Source organism: Penicillium odoratum (assembly GCF_028828045.1).
Source record: "Penicillium odoratum strain IBT 22623 chromosome Unknown utg000003l_segment0_segment0, whole genome shotgun sequence".
NCBI classification, from domain to species: Eukaryota; Fungi; Ascomycota; class Eurotiomycetes; order Eurotiales; family Aspergillaceae; genus Penicillium; species Penicillium odoratum.
The window spans coordinates 422,597-440,020 of record NW_026643145.1 but is presented as its reverse complement, the minus strand read 5'-3'; the positions used below and the strand labels follow the sequence as shown (position 1 = coordinate 440,020).

At 50.0% G+C, this 17,424-nt stretch overlaps 8 protein-coding genes across 8 annotated transcripts; 4 read left to right on the top strand and 4 right to left on the bottom strand.

Moving 5' to 3' along the window:
• Positions 1-661: 661 nt before the first annotated feature.
• Positions 662-2,244, bottom strand: N7520_003413 (glycoside hydrolase family 76 protein; the record flags this gene model as incomplete). Its single annotated transcript, XM_057137348.1, has 4 exons — positions 662-1,249; positions 1,311-1,763; positions 1,823-2,070; positions 2,145-2,244. 4 exons carry the CDS (start codon positions 2,242-2,244, stop codon positions 662-664), a joined length of 1,389 nt encoding a protein of 462 aa, XP_056997813.1.
• Positions 2,245-3,208: 964 nt separating this feature from the next.
• On the bottom strand, positions 3,209-4,139 carry N7520_003412 (putative transcription initiation factor TFIID subunit 13; the record flags this gene model as incomplete). Its single annotated transcript, XM_057137347.1, has 2 exons — positions 3,209-3,681; positions 3,755-4,139. 2 exons carry the CDS (start codon positions 4,137-4,139, stop codon positions 3,209-3,211), a joined length of 858 nt encoding a protein of 285 aa, XP_056997812.1.
• A 94-nt stretch (positions 4,140-4,233) lies between these two features.
• On the top strand, positions 4,234-4,740 carry N7520_003411 (S-adenosylmethionine-dependent methyltransferase; the record flags this gene model as incomplete). Its single annotated transcript, XM_057137346.1, has 4 exons — positions 4,234-4,264; positions 4,398-4,507; positions 4,576-4,657; positions 4,718-4,740. Coding segments are annotated over 4 exons (246 nt in total), but the record flags the coding sequence as incomplete, so codon positions are not given.
• A 279-nt stretch (positions 4,741-5,019) lies between these two features.
• On the bottom strand, positions 5,020-7,305 carry N7520_003410 (pentatricopeptide repeat protein; the record flags this gene model as incomplete). The annotated part of the gene is made up of 1 exon (XM_057137345.1): positions 5,020-7,305. The coding sequence occupies one exon, from the start codon at positions 7,303-7,305 to the stop codon at positions 5,020-5,022; it is 2,286 nt and encodes a 761-aa protein (XP_056997810.1).
• A 458-nt stretch (positions 7,306-7,763) lies between these two features.
• N7520_003409 (CCDC12/cwf18 family protein) lies at positions 7,764-8,351 on the top strand (the record flags this gene model as incomplete). Its single annotated transcript, XM_057137344.1, has 1 exon — positions 7,764-8,351. One exon carries the CDS (start codon positions 7,764-7,766, stop codon positions 8,349-8,351), a length of 588 nt encoding a protein of 195 aa, XP_056997809.1.
• A 408-nt stretch (positions 8,352-8,759) lies between these two features.
• N7520_003408 (uncharacterized protein) lies at positions 8,760-9,512 on the bottom strand (the record flags this gene model as incomplete). The annotated part of the gene is made up of 3 exons (XM_057137343.1): positions 8,760-9,090; positions 9,143-9,400; positions 9,469-9,512. The coding sequence occupies 3 exons, from the start codon at positions 9,510-9,512 to the stop codon at positions 8,760-8,762; spliced, it is 633 nt and encodes a 210-aa protein (XP_056997808.1).
• Positions 9,513-10,808: 1,296 nt separating this feature from the next.
• Positions 10,809-13,450, top strand: N7520_003407 (putative R3H domain protein; the record flags this gene model as incomplete). The annotated part of the gene is made up of 4 exons (XM_057137342.1): positions 10,809-10,877; positions 10,931-11,724; positions 11,788-11,928; positions 11,983-13,450. 4 exons carry the CDS (start codon positions 10,809-10,811, stop codon positions 13,448-13,450), a joined length of 2,472 nt encoding a protein of 823 aa, XP_056997807.1.
• A 952-nt stretch (positions 13,451-14,402) lies between these two features.
• On the top strand, positions 14,403-17,291 carry N7520_003406 (IQ calmodulin-binding motif domain protein; the record flags this gene model as incomplete). Its single annotated transcript, XM_057137341.1, has 1 exon — positions 14,403-17,291. One exon carries the CDS (start codon positions 14,403-14,405, stop codon positions 17,289-17,291), a length of 2,889 nt encoding a protein of 962 aa, XP_056997806.1.
• Between the last annotated feature and the right edge of the window lie 133 nt (positions 17,292-17,424).

The following is a 17,424-nucleotide window of genomic DNA, read 5'->3' as shown; positions in this document are numbered from 1 at the left end:
ACGATGCATTTGATTTCATCCCTTTTGATTTTTATGTCTCGATTCCTTGTTCCAACCATCAATGGATTCGTGTCTTTTGTTTGTTCCTATCTACGTTTTTTTTATTCCTCTCTTCGACCATCCATTTTCCTTATGAGACAGGCATTTCTCGGAGACACAGCTGTCTCCTTTGGTCGTTCTCGCCCAGACCCGAGCAGACCAAAAAAAAAAGCAACGTGGCGCATCGGAGTCGATCTGGCTTGGTTCAGATAGAGCTGGGGCATATGAAGTGAAGGTACTGCAAGTAAGCGGGGAGAGAGACTTGGAAGAGAGTCTGTTGCAGACCATGTTGAGGACAATCCGGGTTTTGTTTATCCCGGTTTCACGAAGTCGCATCTTACTTGGACGCGGCGTTTAGTTATGATGAAATGGACATAAAAATTAGATCTCGTGTGTCTTAGTAATTGTAGCACTATAAGCATAGCTTTGATAAACACGTTTAGATTCCTTCGACTCTGTCATATTTCACAGATACAGAAAGATCATGCTGAGGGACCGTTCAATCGAAAAGACAACCTTGGAATTCCAATATGGTACAATATGTGCAAGCATGTCAGGATATCAGAAAAACTATAAAACTATAAAACTATGAAACAACTTCCAAAAAGATTTAACGCCGAAATCATGCACCAACAAACATGAAGCTGGCCATACCCAACAAGCCTCCAACAAAAACGACCGTCAGAATTCCAGCACCAGCTCGATCACCAGTGGTAATCGGTGATGACGTTGACGCGCTACTGCCGGCGCTTTCATTCTCACCAGCGTTCACATCACTGGTACTATTTCCACCCGTGGTCGAGGTAACTGGCGGTCCGTATTCGGTGTCTTTGATCCATGGTAGCATCTGTACACTAAAGGTATTGCTGGCGCTGATCTCCTGCTCCATTCCTGACGTTCCATCCCAGGTACCGGTTGTCCATCGGATACCGCATGTGCTGTTATTGTCGCCTGTGCAGGAGTTTGCAGCGCCTTGGCCGGTGGCTTGGAGTTTGGCGAGGATCTCGTCGTACAGGGAAGGGATTAGCATGGCGGTTTGGGCGAGCCAGCTGGTGACGAGGCCTTTGAAGAGGACTTCATTGTTGTTGCAGTTCCCCTGAGTTTCGCACTCCCAGTCTGAGATGATGTAGTTGTTCTTCTCGGTAAAGAATGTGGTGAAGAGCGTGTTTAGTAGGCCCGTTGTACAGTTGAGCCAGTACTCGTCGTTTGTCTAGCAGAGTTGGCTGGTTAGGATATTTTACATCTTGGTTCGGGTTCGAAGGAAATGTTACCTTGGCATATAGGTAGGCGCAACCGCCAAAGTAAACACCATAATTGTATGTCCACTGGATCTGGTCTCCATTGGCACATTGTTCCTGTCCGTTCGTAGAGTCGTCAATCGTCCACGTTTTGTTGTTGACGAGTGGTACTGAACAGGACCACTCCCATGTCTTCTTCGCCCATGTGTAATATTCCTCGTTTCCGGTGTATCGGTAGAGGCGAGCGGCCAGCTGGAAGAAACCACCATTGGAAACCGCGTTCTTCATATAGTATCCGGTTCCTTCGTAGACGTAGATTTGCCACCTTAATCCTCCACCGCACATGGTCGTGTCCCATCGACTCTTCTGCGTGTTGAAGACACCCTGGGCAAGCGAAAGCCAGGAGAATCCGGTTGAGCGATCGGGGAGCTTGTATTCAACCGCCGTCATGGCTGAAAGGCCCCAGAACATTTGATCATCGTTACCCTGGATTACCGGTTTGATTAGCGAATCATCTTCCTTCAAGACTGTTTCGTCATCCTTACCAGGAAGCTACTATAGTTGGACGGCATATAATCTCCGTTCGTACCACCCTGCCATTGCAAGGCAACACTCAGCTCGTCGTTGTAGGTGTCATCCCCCGTGAAGTGCCAGTAGTTGAGCAGCGCCAACAGCAGTGCTGAACCTTCCCACCATTTACTGGGGAATGCACCGGGAATCCCACCAGTATCGTTACCAGAATAGTAGGTCATCATCCCATAGGTGGCGGTACTGGCGGCACTTTTAATGGAGTCTGTGAACGTGTCAGCAAGGGTTTTGTCGCGACTCGAGACCCGAGCGACCCGATCAGACAACATCTTTCCATACCTTCACTGGTAGCAACGAGTTCAATCGCCAAGGCTTGTTGGGCAAGCGCCAGCACATATAGAATACCTGCACATATTGACCTTGTGCCGTTAATCCGCATGACTGAAAGGAAGGTGAGAGACCGAGACTGAGGGAGCGATAGCGGAGCGGAAAGGACCGTAGCGACAGGATGTGGACGATAAATGAAACGGAAGTATGTTATATATGGGATAGCCTTGAAGCATTGAAGGTGTTAAAGTTGGAGAAGGAAAAAGACCAAAAGTTCCCCAATTTGCCCCGCGAGCCTTCGTCGGCTTGAAAGGCTTGGGCCCTGGAAATTAGGATAGACCCTGGTAAAGTGGAGTTTTACCCTATCGTCCATGTTCCAATTGGCCAAATACATGAAGGGTCTGATTTTGACCCACTTTGGTAAGTGGAGAATGAGAATAATGGACTTTCAGCTTTTCACACAGTGTCATCACGTCAGAATAGATCGTCAGGAGATGTATCATATACTGTATGGTAATCTATGGAAATGTGTTGATGATAACAACTCCTTGATTGTCTCATATTGAACAGCCACTCATCTCACCAATCAAGGAAGTGTGGTTGATCCTAATCCTTGGTTTCTTGACCAATTGAATTCCCAAGTCCCGTTATTCTATTTTTGGTTTAGCCGATCTCCGGACATGGCGATTCAAGGTTTCTGACATCATTCAGGTTTGGATCACCCGTGGCAGTGCGTTTCAAGGTTAATTATGTGTACCCATAGATTTGGGGAGATCATCCAAGTAATGCATAACTGTGGAGAGGTCTCTTCTGATATGGATACAGTCGAATATGTATCGCCAAGCCCAGCTCTCCATGCTTATCTCCGTATGACAAAAAGTGGCGTTAAATGCCATTCAGTGCCATATGACTGGCTGATCAGGTTGTACAACCGTTAAGAGAAGGTTAAATTCAATCTGACTATATCCATGGGTATTTTGGTCTGACATATTGTTCCTGTTCCGTACTCCCTCCATGAGAAAAGCAGCCCAAACGCCGATTAATGATAGGGTCTGAAAATAAGATCCGAAATGAAATCATCCGAGAGTTTTCCTCTTCTTAGAGACTGACTCCTCAGTAGCATCTGACCCTCGTCGAGTTGCAGCTCTCTTCCCTTTACCTTTCGCCTTCTTGCCTGTCGGAGCAGGCAATGCTTCAGTTTCAGCATCTGCATTATTGCCAGGAGCAGTTCCCTTTTTCCCCGCGTCCTTGGCAACCTGGTCATCATTCTGATCAAATGCCTTCCGCGCCTCTTTGAGTTCACGCTCCATGCGCAATAGCTCTTGCACACGGCCCAGCTTGTTCGGGTCCCGGCGTAGCGCGAATCGGAAATCATCAACCTTGATCTTTTGTCGGCGGGCATGGTGCGCGACCTGCGCGGCACCGTGGCAGAGTTCGAGAATGAAGTCCGTGACAATCTCATCGAGGACGCGCACGGTTTCGGGAAGGGGTTCGGATGAGAATGAGGGGTGGGGGCTTGGGTCGCCGTAAGCGAGGAGGAGTAGCCGTACTAGAAAATCATGTTAGTTTCCGGATTTGAGATTTGGTATAGATATAAAATATAGAACGTTGAAAAAACTTACACTCAGATGAGAAGTTCATCTGGCCCTTGTGCCGAGCGGCACGGGCTCGGGGCTCCGCCATCCCGGATAGATGAGTGAGTCGTCTTTTGGAGGCTGATGTGGTAACAGTAAGTCTGGAAGAAGGATTGCTCGTCTTGCAGGCGGCTTCGTAGCCGTCAATATAATTGTTGTCCTGGGAGTTATATCGTCCGGATTGCTCGAATGCCCCAGGTGGATGCCCCGGTACAGACTTGAGCGATGTGGGGAACTTCAGGAGCAGCGGGCGTCGGACTGTGGGAGTTGAACTTGAGATGGGCGTAGTGTCAACTTGGCTGGGGATGGGAGGTGGCGGCATCTTCAGTCGGAGCTTCAAATGTCCCCGATGGTCCGTGCGCTCAGCGGACATGGTGGGCAGAATGTCGTGAGGGTCAAACGATTGAACCTCTTCCTTCTCTTCGCCAGTCTTACGGATTTGATACTTTTTGTTCTTGTTCCTGAAGGGACAAAGGGCAAGACTGCTATTTCAAGATGGTAAGTCGGATTGAGGTTTCGATTCTATTCAAGTTGTTGAGTTCGGAGCTGTCCAGCCTGCGCATATCAGCATACTGTGTACACTTTGTATAGCCCCCGACGACATCATCGCTGACCACGAGACTCTACCTAGACGGCCCTTTTCAACCTCCAATCACTAGTTTTGGTGATTCTCTTGTTGATCTGTACAAGCACATATGCCCACTCGATCATGCCGGGAATCATGGATCGCAACCAGAGCGGGTAAGGGCCCTCGAGACTCGAGCTGGAGAGAAATAAAAGTGACCAGAACTGATTATGGATTGTTGCAGGGTGTTTGGTATCTTCTGGAAATGCGCGCGTATTGGAGAACGACTCAGTCCCTATGTCAGCATATGCTGTTTTGCGATGGCTGTAAGATGCTCAGACCCCCTTTCTAAGTAGAATCCAATACTCACTCTGATTCACTTGTAGGTCTCGATCTTTGTCGGTGGTTGAATATGTCCCCGGTAGTTTTTCCTCGGGTCGGGTACTGGATCAAAGAAAGTAGAAAGAGGAGATGAAACAAAGAGAAAGGCGTTTACTGGATCGACCAGCCTGTTTATGAATTGCTTCAAGCGCATGGCAAATTGTCATAATGATTCTATGTATAGTACATGAGCCGAATTGAGATTAAATTCGCAAAACCAACGCTTGCCTTGCAAGACTGGACCAAGGCATATGTGATGCATATGATACATAAAGGTATATGATACAAAGAATTTGAGAGATAGTGATCATTCTTGCGGCTGGGGCTTCATCTTGGAGCCTAACTTTTCTAATCCACTGTCAACCAGCTGATCATGATCCTGTTGCTTGTTACCTGTAGACTCAGTCTCCGTGCCAAGCGCCAGGCTCGTCTCCGTAGCTTTGCGGTCCAGCTCATCAATGGCAATCCAAAGCCTCTCCGGGTCACGGAGATATCGCAAGCTCTTCATGGTGTAGGAGTCAATGGAGAACCCTTCTTGCTCCATCGCCTTGATCGCAGCAGCCGTCTCGGGGATATTCTGTGCGTTGGCATAGCCATTAACGATGATGTTCCATGTCACGTCGCTATACTGCACATTGTGATTGTCCATCATCTCCCGAATTCTCTCTGAGGCTTTGATCTGCCTGTGGAAAATAAAGGAGCCGAGGAGGAGGGTCCAGGTACGCACAGTGGGCTTCGTAGGAACGATTGCCTTGTCTGTCTGATCAAGTTGCGGGCTCGCTGGATGGAGCATGTCCTCAACGAGTTGTACACACGATCGCAGGCCACGCGGACTGTTGCGGAAAGCGATGAGAAATTCATTGTAGGTATGATCGGTCTCTACCATAGGAGCGATAGAAGGATGTCCCTGAGCAACGAGCTCCCGGAAACGGCCGTAGATTCGTTGCACGTTCGCGAGGCGGTTCTGGCAGCGGAAATAGGTCGCAAGCATGATGTATAGGGGAATTGGAGAAGGAGGAGCATTAGCGCCGTCACTTCGAGGGATGTAGCGAGGAGGAATGACGGAAAGTTCTTTAAGGGGTGTGATGTCGTAAATGTTGTTGTACATGTCAAGCATCGAGTAGAAGATGTCGGAAGGATCAGCATCCGCATCAATATGCTTGACGGTGAAGATATAGTAAGAATGGAAGATTTTGCTGGCAATCCATGGATTCTTGCGCAGCTCTTCCTGCGTCTCGACCTCGCGGATGAGAGAATCAACATGACCGCGATCTCCGCGAGCGACGGCGTCTTTGAGCAAAGTCAGATAGCTGTAAGAGTCAAGCTCATAGCCGTGGCTTTGCATAAACTGAAGGATATCAGATCCTAGCTCCCCATTGGTCTTGAAGGCATTGGCAAGCACAACGTTGAGCATATCTCGGTCTGGTGTAATGCCCATCTCCAAAAGTCGCGGAAGAATCTTGAAATTGCGTTCGCCCGTCTCCTCTTCCACGGTGTCCAAAGTTAAGAGTTTACAGCAATGCCGGTGAACACTCTGCGAGTTCATAGAGAAGTTATCTTTCTTGAGGCTCGGAAGAATAGCGAGAGCCTCCAGTGCTCGATCCGCGTCCTCGAATTCGGTGAATCGCCACATGAAGCACAATGCGGTTTCGGGTCCAATATAAAGAGATCTTTCTTTGGCAATGTTCAGGGCCAGAGAAACAGCTTCGTGCCCTGCTCGTCGAATATAGAGCCGGACACCCTTCTGCGGCAATGAAAGTACAGGCCATTGATTTGGATTGAGGCATGATTCAATCACAGACCGATATGTGCAGGTACCACTCCGCCAATCTTTCAGCCAGTCCTGATAATAGAACGCATCCAAGTAAAGCAGACAATCAGCAACCATGCTAAAGTCTGGCTTCACCTGACCCTCTGTCGTCACAATAAGAAAATTCAAGAGCAGTTTTGGTTCATTTTGCAAAAGCCAAAACGCGAGGGGCTGCCAAGCATCAGCTTTGGCATTCTGGTCCATGGCTTGCCATTCTCGTCGAAAACTCCCCAGGCAATCCGTCTGAATTTTGGCCAGCAATACCAACCCTTCTTCCTTCAATGCTGGTATAACACCTTTTTTTCGTACTACTCGCTTGTAGTGCTTGGCTTTGTAGATCTCCGTGTATCCGTCTTTCCATTGCTGAGGACCCAGTCCTTGGGAGTAGAGAGAGCTGGCACGGAGTACTACCGCCAGATGCAGCGTCTTTTGATCAATATATCTGTCTTGTCCTGTGTGTGCAAGTTTGGCGTTCAGCCAGCCGGATACACGATCAGTAAGGCTAGTACTCAGATTATGAGCCTCAAGCACAGAGGAAACTTTGGACTTGGACAGTGGGTATGTGACGAGTTTTTGGCGATTGAGGGGCTTGGTTTCTTCGGCTTCAGAGCGTTTTGTATTCTCCGAGGAGCCATCTGATGGTGTATGGGGCCATGTCTGCCCTAGCCTCCCCGAAGCTTGACTGGTTTTTGAGTGTGAAGTTTCGGGCGCATCGCGGCTGGCTATGGGCTGCGAGGCATCTGAGACTGAAGCATCGAGTCCCCCTGGAGTCGCCTCGCTCATGAATGGGGTGTCTGTTGACACATGGCGAGCTCGATATGTTTTGATCGGCGTCCTTGACCTCCGATATAGGCCGGGGATTCTACATCGTGCCGACAACAGCCCGTTGAGCCGAGCAGGAGCGAGTAGGTGCGGACGCAATGACATTCAGGGATTCGCGATCGTCGACATTAGGGTATGGGGTATCGAATAAAAGAAAAAGAGGTCGTAAATGTGGTGGGAGTTACGGACCAAGTTCGTGAAGAAACGCGATCCGGAAGACTAGAATGACCGCCCGATTTTGCTGTGGCTAGTGTGTGGCGGCCCGTTAATCGTTATCGCCCGCATCATCAATTATTTCCAGCTTTTTTCAAGGTGCGCAGGACTCTAGGGCTTTATTCAGCATCACTTTGCCATTTACTCCTTTATTACGAGAATTCGAGTACCCTCCATACTACCATCATTCAACGCGCTTTCACACAATGTCGTCGAGTCACGCCTCTCTTGATGCGGCATCCAGCGACCGCAAAGCCCGCCTCGCCAAGCTCGCGGCCCTGAAGCGCAAACAACCCGAGCCCGATACTCAGGAACCGAGCACAGTCAATGGTGAATCAAGTGAGCCGATCTCAGAAGTGACAACAAAATTCCTTTCCGGGCGGAACTATGACGTCGAGGCCCGCGGGCCGAAACTAGGCTTTGAGCAAGGTCCGCAAGAGGGCCAAGTGACTGTTGAAATGCAGGCAGCCCAGATCGCGGAGGCTGTGAAGGAACAGTCTCAGAAGGAGGAAGATGTCGACCAACCAGTTGATCTATTCAAACTACAACCGAAGAAACCCAACTGGGACTTGCGGCGAGATTTAGATGAGAAGCTCAAGACTCTCAACGTGAGGACGGAGAATGCTATTGCCCGCCTTGTTCGACAGCGGATAGAGAATGCCCAACGTGAGGCAAAGCAGCGAGGGGCTGTTTCGAATGGAGATGACCAAGGGGAGGAAGTGGGCATCGAAGGCCAGATGCTGGTGGAGGGGATCCATGTTCGTGAACAGGAGGAAGAAGAAGATGAGGACTGATTTGAAGTGATACCCTATATTGCAGAACTACACGCATGGACTCGGTTTTAATCTGCTCTTTTTGTACTTGTTTCTTCTCCTTTTTTATCCCATGTCTTTCTGATTGGACTTGATTGATTGTCACTTGTGGGGAGTCCGACGAGGAAAAAGAGCACTCGACAGACTCAAAATGGAGGCGTTGGAAAGGGGTTTGCACATTGGGATCGACGAATATGCTATTAATACAAATTGTTCCACTTGGAACGTGAAAGTTGGCAATGTGTGTTCATCAAGAACCGCAAGCTGCACCAATGAAAAAAGCCCAGATTTTGTCCAGCCAAAAAAAAAAAGGAAATAAGAATAACACGCTTCCTCAGTAGTTGCTTTAATTCATGGCCTTGGTCAAGGCAAGGCGCTTGCTATATGGACTCATACTTCGTTCTCGGGGTGGCCCTGCTCTAGCCCGGGGTTCCTGTCTGGATCTTGCTGGGTGAGCATGTACTGGAGGACTTCGATCCCGGTACGACCGCTGTCCAGACCGGTTGCGGCCAGCTCTGGGAGGAGTAGATCGCCTTTCCTTTGCAATTTGACCCTGGTCCACACATGAGCTGCGGCGGTGATCTCGGTTTCGAGAGTCTCTATGCCTTCCACGTTCTTCGGGGCTGCTTTCTCGACGTCGTCGCCGGATGTTCCTATCTTCAGCCCATTCTCGAGATCTGGATCTATGTCTCGCTCCTGAGTAGGACGACCCTGAGTAGCTCTCGCCAGAGTCGCTCAGTCTTCTCTTGCGTGACTTGTCAGCGGGTGGTGACACTGAGCTGGTTGCGCGGTCCCTCGCATGCTCCCTGGGGTTGCTCCGGCGGTCAGGCGACGCTGAAGCGGAACGGGTTGTGGATATCGTGGCAACGGAGTTCGTAGAGTGAGATGAAAGCGACCGTGCTCGCTTTGACGAGTGGGTATCGCGGTCTGCGTCCTCATTGTCAAGGTCTCTTTTGCGGCCACGCTCTTCTTCTCGTTTGGCCAGTATTCCATCTGCCAAACCATTGCTAATCTTCTGTAAGTCTGTCGATCTTGTTGCAAATATGAGTCACAAGGTCCCAGAAAGGGCCCTGAGAACTTTAGGCAAAGAGAAACTTACGTTTGAAGCAGCGCATTCGGGTTCTCCGTAGAAAGTTTGGGCATTAGTCGTGGATTTAGCAATTGTTGGGTCCGCGATGGTCGTGCCGTGTATGGGCGCTCTTGAGCCGTTGCCTTGCATTCATAGCTATAATGTCGTGGGACAGAGTCAGTAAAGGATCATGCGAAGGTGGGCATCACGCGGAACATATCTCGTTTTAGGCATTTTTGGCATAAGGTATTGGCCGACGCTTTACTGGGGCCTCGCAGGCTAGGAGCGTTCCGATAACGATTCATTGGCGGTCGCGCAAGAAAAGACTGGTATTGGGTAGAAAGGGTGAATAATGCAGGCAATATCAAAGAGGAATTTCAAGCCCAACCGTGTTTGGTCTACGGCGCATCCACAGTCTCCGCGGCTGAGGAAATTGTAGGCGCGCTACGGTGGTCCAGAGGGGCCACATTTCGGTTACATAAGCACACCTAAACTCAAAGCTGGCAGAAAGTTTAAATACAATGATAACAATGTACAAGACTTTGTACGATGAAAGCTAGACAAGTTTATTAATAATCAACAATCCAACTGGCCAAAATTCACTTGACTGAACTTGAATATCCTGCAAGTCCTTTCAAGTACGTTGATCATAGAAGTGTATTCCGTATTGGTGGAGAAATAAGCTTAAGACCCCATACTGCACATTGAAAAGAGCGGTGTCTAGGACGGTCTGGAGGTTGTACTTCATTCAAATTTGCTTACATAATCTGACTTGTGGCTCCATGCGGACCACCGTAGCGCGCAGTAGAGGCGGTCGAACGCGGCAATTAAATCGCCCACTGAAACTCTTCGGGCGTCGAAGATTCGGAATTTCAATCTCCCAGCGCTCCTTCTTCTCCTCGTTCTCCCTCACTCGGAGCTTTTTTTTTTTGAAGATCGCACTTACGGCAGTGTGGTTTTTGAATTCGGGTGTTTTTAGTTTTCCTCACCTTTTCTGGCGAGAACGCTCTTCCCATCTCAATTCAAGGTCTTTATCGTCTTGACTATGAACCAGATCTGACATCGTGTAAGGCCCGCTTATCATATCAACTTCCTGTTGGTCACAATCCTAGCGCCAGTATAGACTTGAATAGATTTTAACATTTTCTATTTCCGCAGCTTTTCCATATGGCGAAGGCCCTGTACCTGAGATATGTCTTTCTTTTTGGGCTTGTGTGAAACGGGATTATCCAGTCGCCTCATTTCGATTCAATCCGCAATTTCTATGGGCAAGATCACCAAGACCTGCTGATTAGATATTTGCATCATCTTGATTTCTGCTCCTTGGGAATCTTTCCAAAAAAAAAACACCCAGTCCAGATTCCCATCCCATGGCCTACATTTTGAATATGGCATCAACGAGTACATCGCAGGAGGACGGCCATTTCTCCTTTGCAAAGGTTCGCTATCCCATGAAGCTGTTCTCGGCTCCAAACTAACAGTTCGCCATCAGATCGCTGCTATGCCCGCACCCACTACCAACCAACCATGCTCGATATCCGACATCAACAGTGCTCAGCCGGAGCACACATCGAATTCTGCGGAACAATTTGACGCTATCTCCTCGTTACCGACATCACATCATTTGACCACATTTACCTCAGAGAGCTCCACCGGTGGTCCTGTTGTGCATGGCCTAGAAAGGGCAGTGCAGGACATTAACCTGCAAAAAGACCATGATTCTTCTTCGGTAGATGACAGTGAGAGTGGTCTTCCTAAACGAGACAACTTTTTCGACGATGATCGCACCCATCTCTCCACCTCCTCTACCAAACTTACCAATTTTGATTCAAAGAGTCTTGCCTCGGTGACAACGTTTGCAATGGATGAAAAGGATTCCGTACGACCCGACGACAGTGCGAGCGTCCAGGCAATTGACGAAGAGGAATCTCTGTCTGGGCTTGCAACCGGTGCACCAAACTCAGTCACAGGCTCTGAGGCTGGTGGCCGAGGATACCGAGACCAATTCCGAGATGGCAATGGTCAAAGACCCCGTGGCATTCTTCCTTTGGCAGGTCCTCTCTACAATGGTGGACTTCAACGGACTGCCGGTACTATCCCGCCAGACTCTGTATCCAACAATTTCGTGATTGCTGCGAACCCTGATTGTTTGCAAGACAATCAACCCCTGAATGGATTTCCTCTGGAGCCGGATGAGAAGCTGTTAGAAGCGATGAAATCTCCCAAGGACCGACTCATGATACTTCAATTGGAGGAAAATATACGGTGCTTCATCCAAGACGACAGGTATGTGAAAGATCCCATATGTCACTGGATCTGACCGATAATGGAGGCTAATTTCATCAGCAGTGAACAATCACTCGAGCTGCCACCATCCAATGCATTTGGACGACTACTTGCACATAAATTAGGGGATTATTATCACCTTACACATTTTGTGGATAACAATGTAACATCGGTCCGGCTTCATCGGACGCCCTTTTGCCGCCTGTAAGCACGTTCTTTTTGTTTACGGAGTTTGACCTTCCAGCTGACTGTTATTAGCCCCACGCCTCTTTCCGACATACATGCTGCTACCAATACTGCACCGCCACCAACTCTCCCAGCCATGAAAATCATGCGCCGGACAGACGGAGAACGACCTTCTGTCGAGGGTAGTGTAGGAGCAAGCTCATCAGTCCCGTCAAAGGCCCCATCCGAGGCTGGTGATGGTCAGGATTCGGGATCCTCGGGCGGGTCCCCAACAAAGGACCGCCTAGCATTGACAAGGGAGGAACGCGAAGCCAAATATAACCAGGCTCGCGAGCGAATCTTCCGCGACTTCCCTGACAGTGCCAAATCGGACCCGGCTAGTGGTGATTCAAACCCCAACATGTCTCGCTCCAGCTCAACAACTGGACGCAAGAAGAACGGCAAACAGCGTACGCCTCATGATGACGGGTTTGTAGCCCGTTCCTTATTCAATACCTACTACAATTCACCCTGCAACAACGATGCATCTTATAGCAACCCGGTGCCTTTCCTTGTTGGGCCGGGTGTGCCACCTCCAACTGGTGGCTTTGTGCCTTCCGGGGGAAATGGTATGCCATACCTTGGAAACATGGGTGGAAACATGGGTACGAGCATGGGTACGAACATGGGGGTGAACAATGTGCCGCAGTATCCAATGGGGCTGCCATCTCAAATGGCCTCTAACGGCCAGTGGCAAGGAGGAAACCCCCAGCAATCGCCATACTCAGGATATGCATCGATGAATCAGTCTGGGATGAGCCAACAATCATCCACCAAGTCCTCTCCAGCCATGAGCAACTTTGCTATCCCTCAGTCTGGCCCATACCAGCAATTCCCTTCCTGGAATGGCCAGTCTTATCAAGGGAACTACCCGCAAGGCCCGTACCAGCCAGCTCCGCATCAAGCTCCACATCAGCAAGCTCTGCACCAGCAGGCTCCACACCAGCAGGCTCCGCATCAGCGTAACAAAGGCCCTGGTCAATGGCCTTACTACCCTTCTGCTCAGTCGATGACCCCCAATATGGCATCCTACCCTTATGCTCAGTACCCTGGGCAACATTTGAATCCTTCTCTCCAGAACCCCAACGGTTCTCCGATGCAGGGAAACATGGCACGATCCCATTTCAACCCCCAGACACGTTCGTTCGTCCCAGGCGGGGCCTCAGCACCGCGTCATCCACTGCCATCGTATCCTAATATGACGCCCGGAGCTCAGGGTCAATGGAACGGATACCCTGAACCCGCCTTCAATCGAAATGTGGACCACGGCAACCAAGCCCGCCCATCAAACACAAACTCCCGCGATTCGATCGCCAAATGGGGCACACCTTCCCACCTTCCCCCCAAGCCTCCGCCTTCCGAGGTACCCTCTGATTTTGATATGAAGCATCGAGCCGGGCCGACAATGTCTACGCCTCCATCCTACCCTAGCGGAATAGTCGGTGCTAAGAACGGCCCGCTTGTGGTCTCTGGAGGCAACTCTACCTCAAAAACGCACTAGGCTTAGCCAATAGCTCTCTCCCTACTCCTATTCCGCGTGCATTGTGTCAGTCTGTGGTCCTTGCCGTAAAGATTGATGATGGCTAGCGATAGTTGTCAGGGAAAGAAGCTCATGATGATATGGCCGCCAGTATTGTACAGTTAAAACTGCATAACGGTCGGGTGCCTGGAGTGCAAATGACCTGTCAGCTAGGCATGAATTGATTTCTCATTCCTACTAGTACTTTTTATCTTCCGCATAAATTTTCCCGTGCATCAAGTCGAACTGGTGTAGGGCAGTGACGAGAGCCTGACTAAGCCAAAAATGGTAGTTACGTATAGTTGACCTATAAAAGCATATAAAACACGATCTTTATCACTGGACTTCAGTGAATGGAACTGAATTCTGGAATATATAACCGGAAACAGTACATATATGAATCCACATTTAAAGAATTCGATTGAAAGAATCCGAGCGCGTTCATCAGGACGCTTAGCTAAGCTACGTTGACGTCTTTCTGCTTGCGGCCATGAGATTCTATTTACCATCAGCAATCACAGTCGCTGGTTTCGGCATCACGAGGACGAGTACGAGGACTGTTTGCGTTTTTTTTCTATGCTCTTCACTCCTTTCTCATTATCAGAATGAATTAATCCTTATTTCCTAAACTCTGAAACAAAGCACGGATCTCTCCGCAAACCAACCCCGACTGCCCAGGCACGAGCATGCTCCACGGGATCACTCTTTAAGACCACAACATCTTTTATATTCTTTATCAAGGGCCAAATCGTCTCGAGATCCCGACTGAGACTGTGTTCGTATGACACAACTCCGAGAACAGCAACCGCAGAACCGTTTAATCGCTTATCAGTAACCTGCCCCGCCGCCTTTCCAAACCCCTGCACCGTGTACATCGCGTCCTTCAACTCGACTATGATGCGCCGTAACTCCGATATCGAGATTCAGCTCCCCGATGCAGGTCCAACCCCCCCTCTCCCCTGACTCTGTGACCGAGCCCGACGTGGAAATGCTGTCCGAGGAGCCGATACCTCCGTTGACCCTCCCGGCACACATCGCTGCGCGATTCTACCGCCGAAGTAGTAAAGTCAAGCGCTCCTCTGCCACCTCATCGCGACGAAGCTCCATATCATCTCTACATTCTCACCATTCGAACGCGTCCTCCACTGGTGTACCAAGCGCGGATCACATTGCCCAACACCTCCGGCGCACCTCTATTCTTGAAACTCGTAAAGCGCGACTGGCTGACCGGGCGCTACACGCCGACAAGGTCAGGCTGCGTGCTGCCCTTGCGAAGGCTGCGACGAGAAATCTACAGATTGAAGAGCGAGCTTTGGCTGCTCAGCAAGCTCGAGAGCGTCTGTTGGCGGATATTACGGCCAAGTGCGAGGATCAGGTTAAGCGGGCCAAGAAGAAGGCCGAGGACCAACGGGAAAAGAAAGCTGCTGAATACGCACGCCAGAAACTAGAGATGGCAGAGAAGTTTGTGGAAGCCGAAAAGCGGCGAGCACTTTACCAGCAAACGCATCGGCGCCAGCGTACTAGTAGCCTACCAGCTTCGGAGGAAAAGAAAATGGCACGAGTTGTCACCAAGTCTCTCACTCGGGATACGGCTGCTCGGAAGATTCAACGAGTGTGGAGAACTCACCATGCAAAGCAGATCATGCAGGAATTCCGGGCATTAAACTTGTCTGTTGATCGGGTTCGTGAAATGGCGTTTGAGGATGTTGGGCGTTTCGTCTCAAATCGTGAGGTACTTGATACTATGACCAAAGTACTCAAACTCTGCGGCTTGGGTGATATAGAAGGTGGCGCGATGGGGGAACGAGGTGCGGTGCGCACCTTCCTTAGCAGCTATCTCATCGTCACTCATACGGCTGAGGTCCTAAGTGGGGACGGCGAGCAGGAGCAAGATCTGATCTCCAAGGCTCGCGAACTACTCGTGGCATTTGATCAGGTTGCCGCATTGCTGTCTTCGGGCTGCTGCTCGCCTACCGTGATTACTGCGGACCTTCAGATTCTATGTGAATCTCATAATGTATTCTTCTCGGCCTTCCACGCATGGAAATCTCATGACTCCACGGTGCTGATTGAGATCATGCTTGCCCAGTTTGTCGAACTGGAAATGATTTGGCAAACGGTCAAGGGTAATACAGCTGGCGGCGTTGCCGAGGATTACCGAGAAGGCATTCGTCAGAATCAGATCCTTCTTCTGGCCCGTCTGAAGCGTCTTGCAGGCTCAGAGCGCGCTATGCAGATGGTTCGGGACTCGCTTAAGAAGGCGAAGCGTGAGAGAAAAAGATCTGCCTCTAAGCAGGCCATTCCTCGATCTGCTGAGGTGGCATCGTCTCCGGGAGATGTCTTGACAGAGAGTGTCACATCTCCCATCAGCGAGTCATTCAATAATGTTGAAGCCGCAGTCCTCCAGGAGCTGGAAAAGCAGCGGTCCTCTCCCCATGAACAATTCACCAAGATCCTTACAGCGCTTCCGGAGAACCGGGTCCTGGTGCATGAGCTCCTCCTCAACAAGGAATTCAAGATTGAAGAATCTTCGTATGCTGATCCCCGAAGGCAGATTATGGAGCACATGTGTGCGCAGATGAGACAAGATGTCGAGGCTGGACAAGGAACAGCCTGGACAGTCTCCATGGCCACTGTGATTCAAGACCGTCTCCTACGCTCGCTTCGACCTGGCAATTCTCTGTACGTGCTAATCAGTGAAGTACTGGATCCAAAGCTTGTTGAGAGCCAGTGTAAGGCTGGATCTTTCTCTTATGAGAATTTCTTTGATTTTATGAATAACATCCTACCTCGCCTTTGTGCTCCTTATCGTGATCCTGTGGTCAAGGCATTTGCAGAGGACACTTCAGGGGATGCCATTGACCGACTTGCAAGGCTGATGAGCATCATTGATCTGCTCTCTCTAGATCACACGAATTTCATGATACAGGTGGCCGCGCCCCAGTTGATCCAAGATGCCCCCGGATATGAGCAGCGCACGTTTGAAAGAGGGCTCACAGAAGGCTCGATTACCCTCGGCAAGGTCCGGCGTTTCTGGCGCACGCATCGAAAGATTATTGTCGATGAAATGAAGAAGCGAGATCCCGAGAACATCCATGGAGAGCCCCATCCACCCGCCACTCGAGTATATGCACACGGCCTCACAGACCTGGTGTTTAGCAATGCTACTGTGTCGGAAGATTTAATTCCCGAGACTTTGGCGCTGGATCATCAACGACTAGAACGTCTGCACGCCAAGGCCTTCCAGATCGTGGCCACGGCATCTATTCTATTGACTGCCAAGAATCTATTGAAGCGTGATGCCCGCTCTCAATGGAAGGCGGAGGCCGACCGCATTCTCTCTTTGGACTTCAATGAAATCAGCGCCGACCGTGTGCAGTCTATCCTTGAATCCACGCATCCCATGCCACCCGCTGCAAGTGCTCAGCTTGCCGCCACAATTAGACGAGTGCTGGCGCCCGTCGCAACCGCAAGTACTGCGGCTGCACCCCAAGCTGCTGTTCACGTTCACCACGACAAGTCTACTGGCTCAGCTGCAGAGTCTAGCTGTGGATCTCCTGCCCCCAGCTTCTCAGACCCGGTAGCTCGGTTGATCCTTTCCCGCCTCCGAAGTCATGTTCTCTCCCGGTTGAGCGCTACTAGTGCTTCTGAGCGAATTCGTGCCACGACAACGGCTAGTCAAAGCTTAGCTGGAGCTGGAATGCCCGAGTTTGTGAGTGAAGTTGGGCAGCTGGTGGAGGAGCTTGAGAAAGTGCGCGAGGTTGATTGGCTTTGCCACGAATCAGTCTATAACCGTCTATTTGAAGAGAGTGCCTCGCAGTAATGGCGTTATTGGCAGGCACATTTCTATTAAATCACATGTCTGGTGTTTTGGTTGCTTTGAGTTTCCTTTGAAGGTTGTTGAGACTTCTGGATACAGATTGGCAGATTGGCAGGGACTATATAAGTAGTAATTG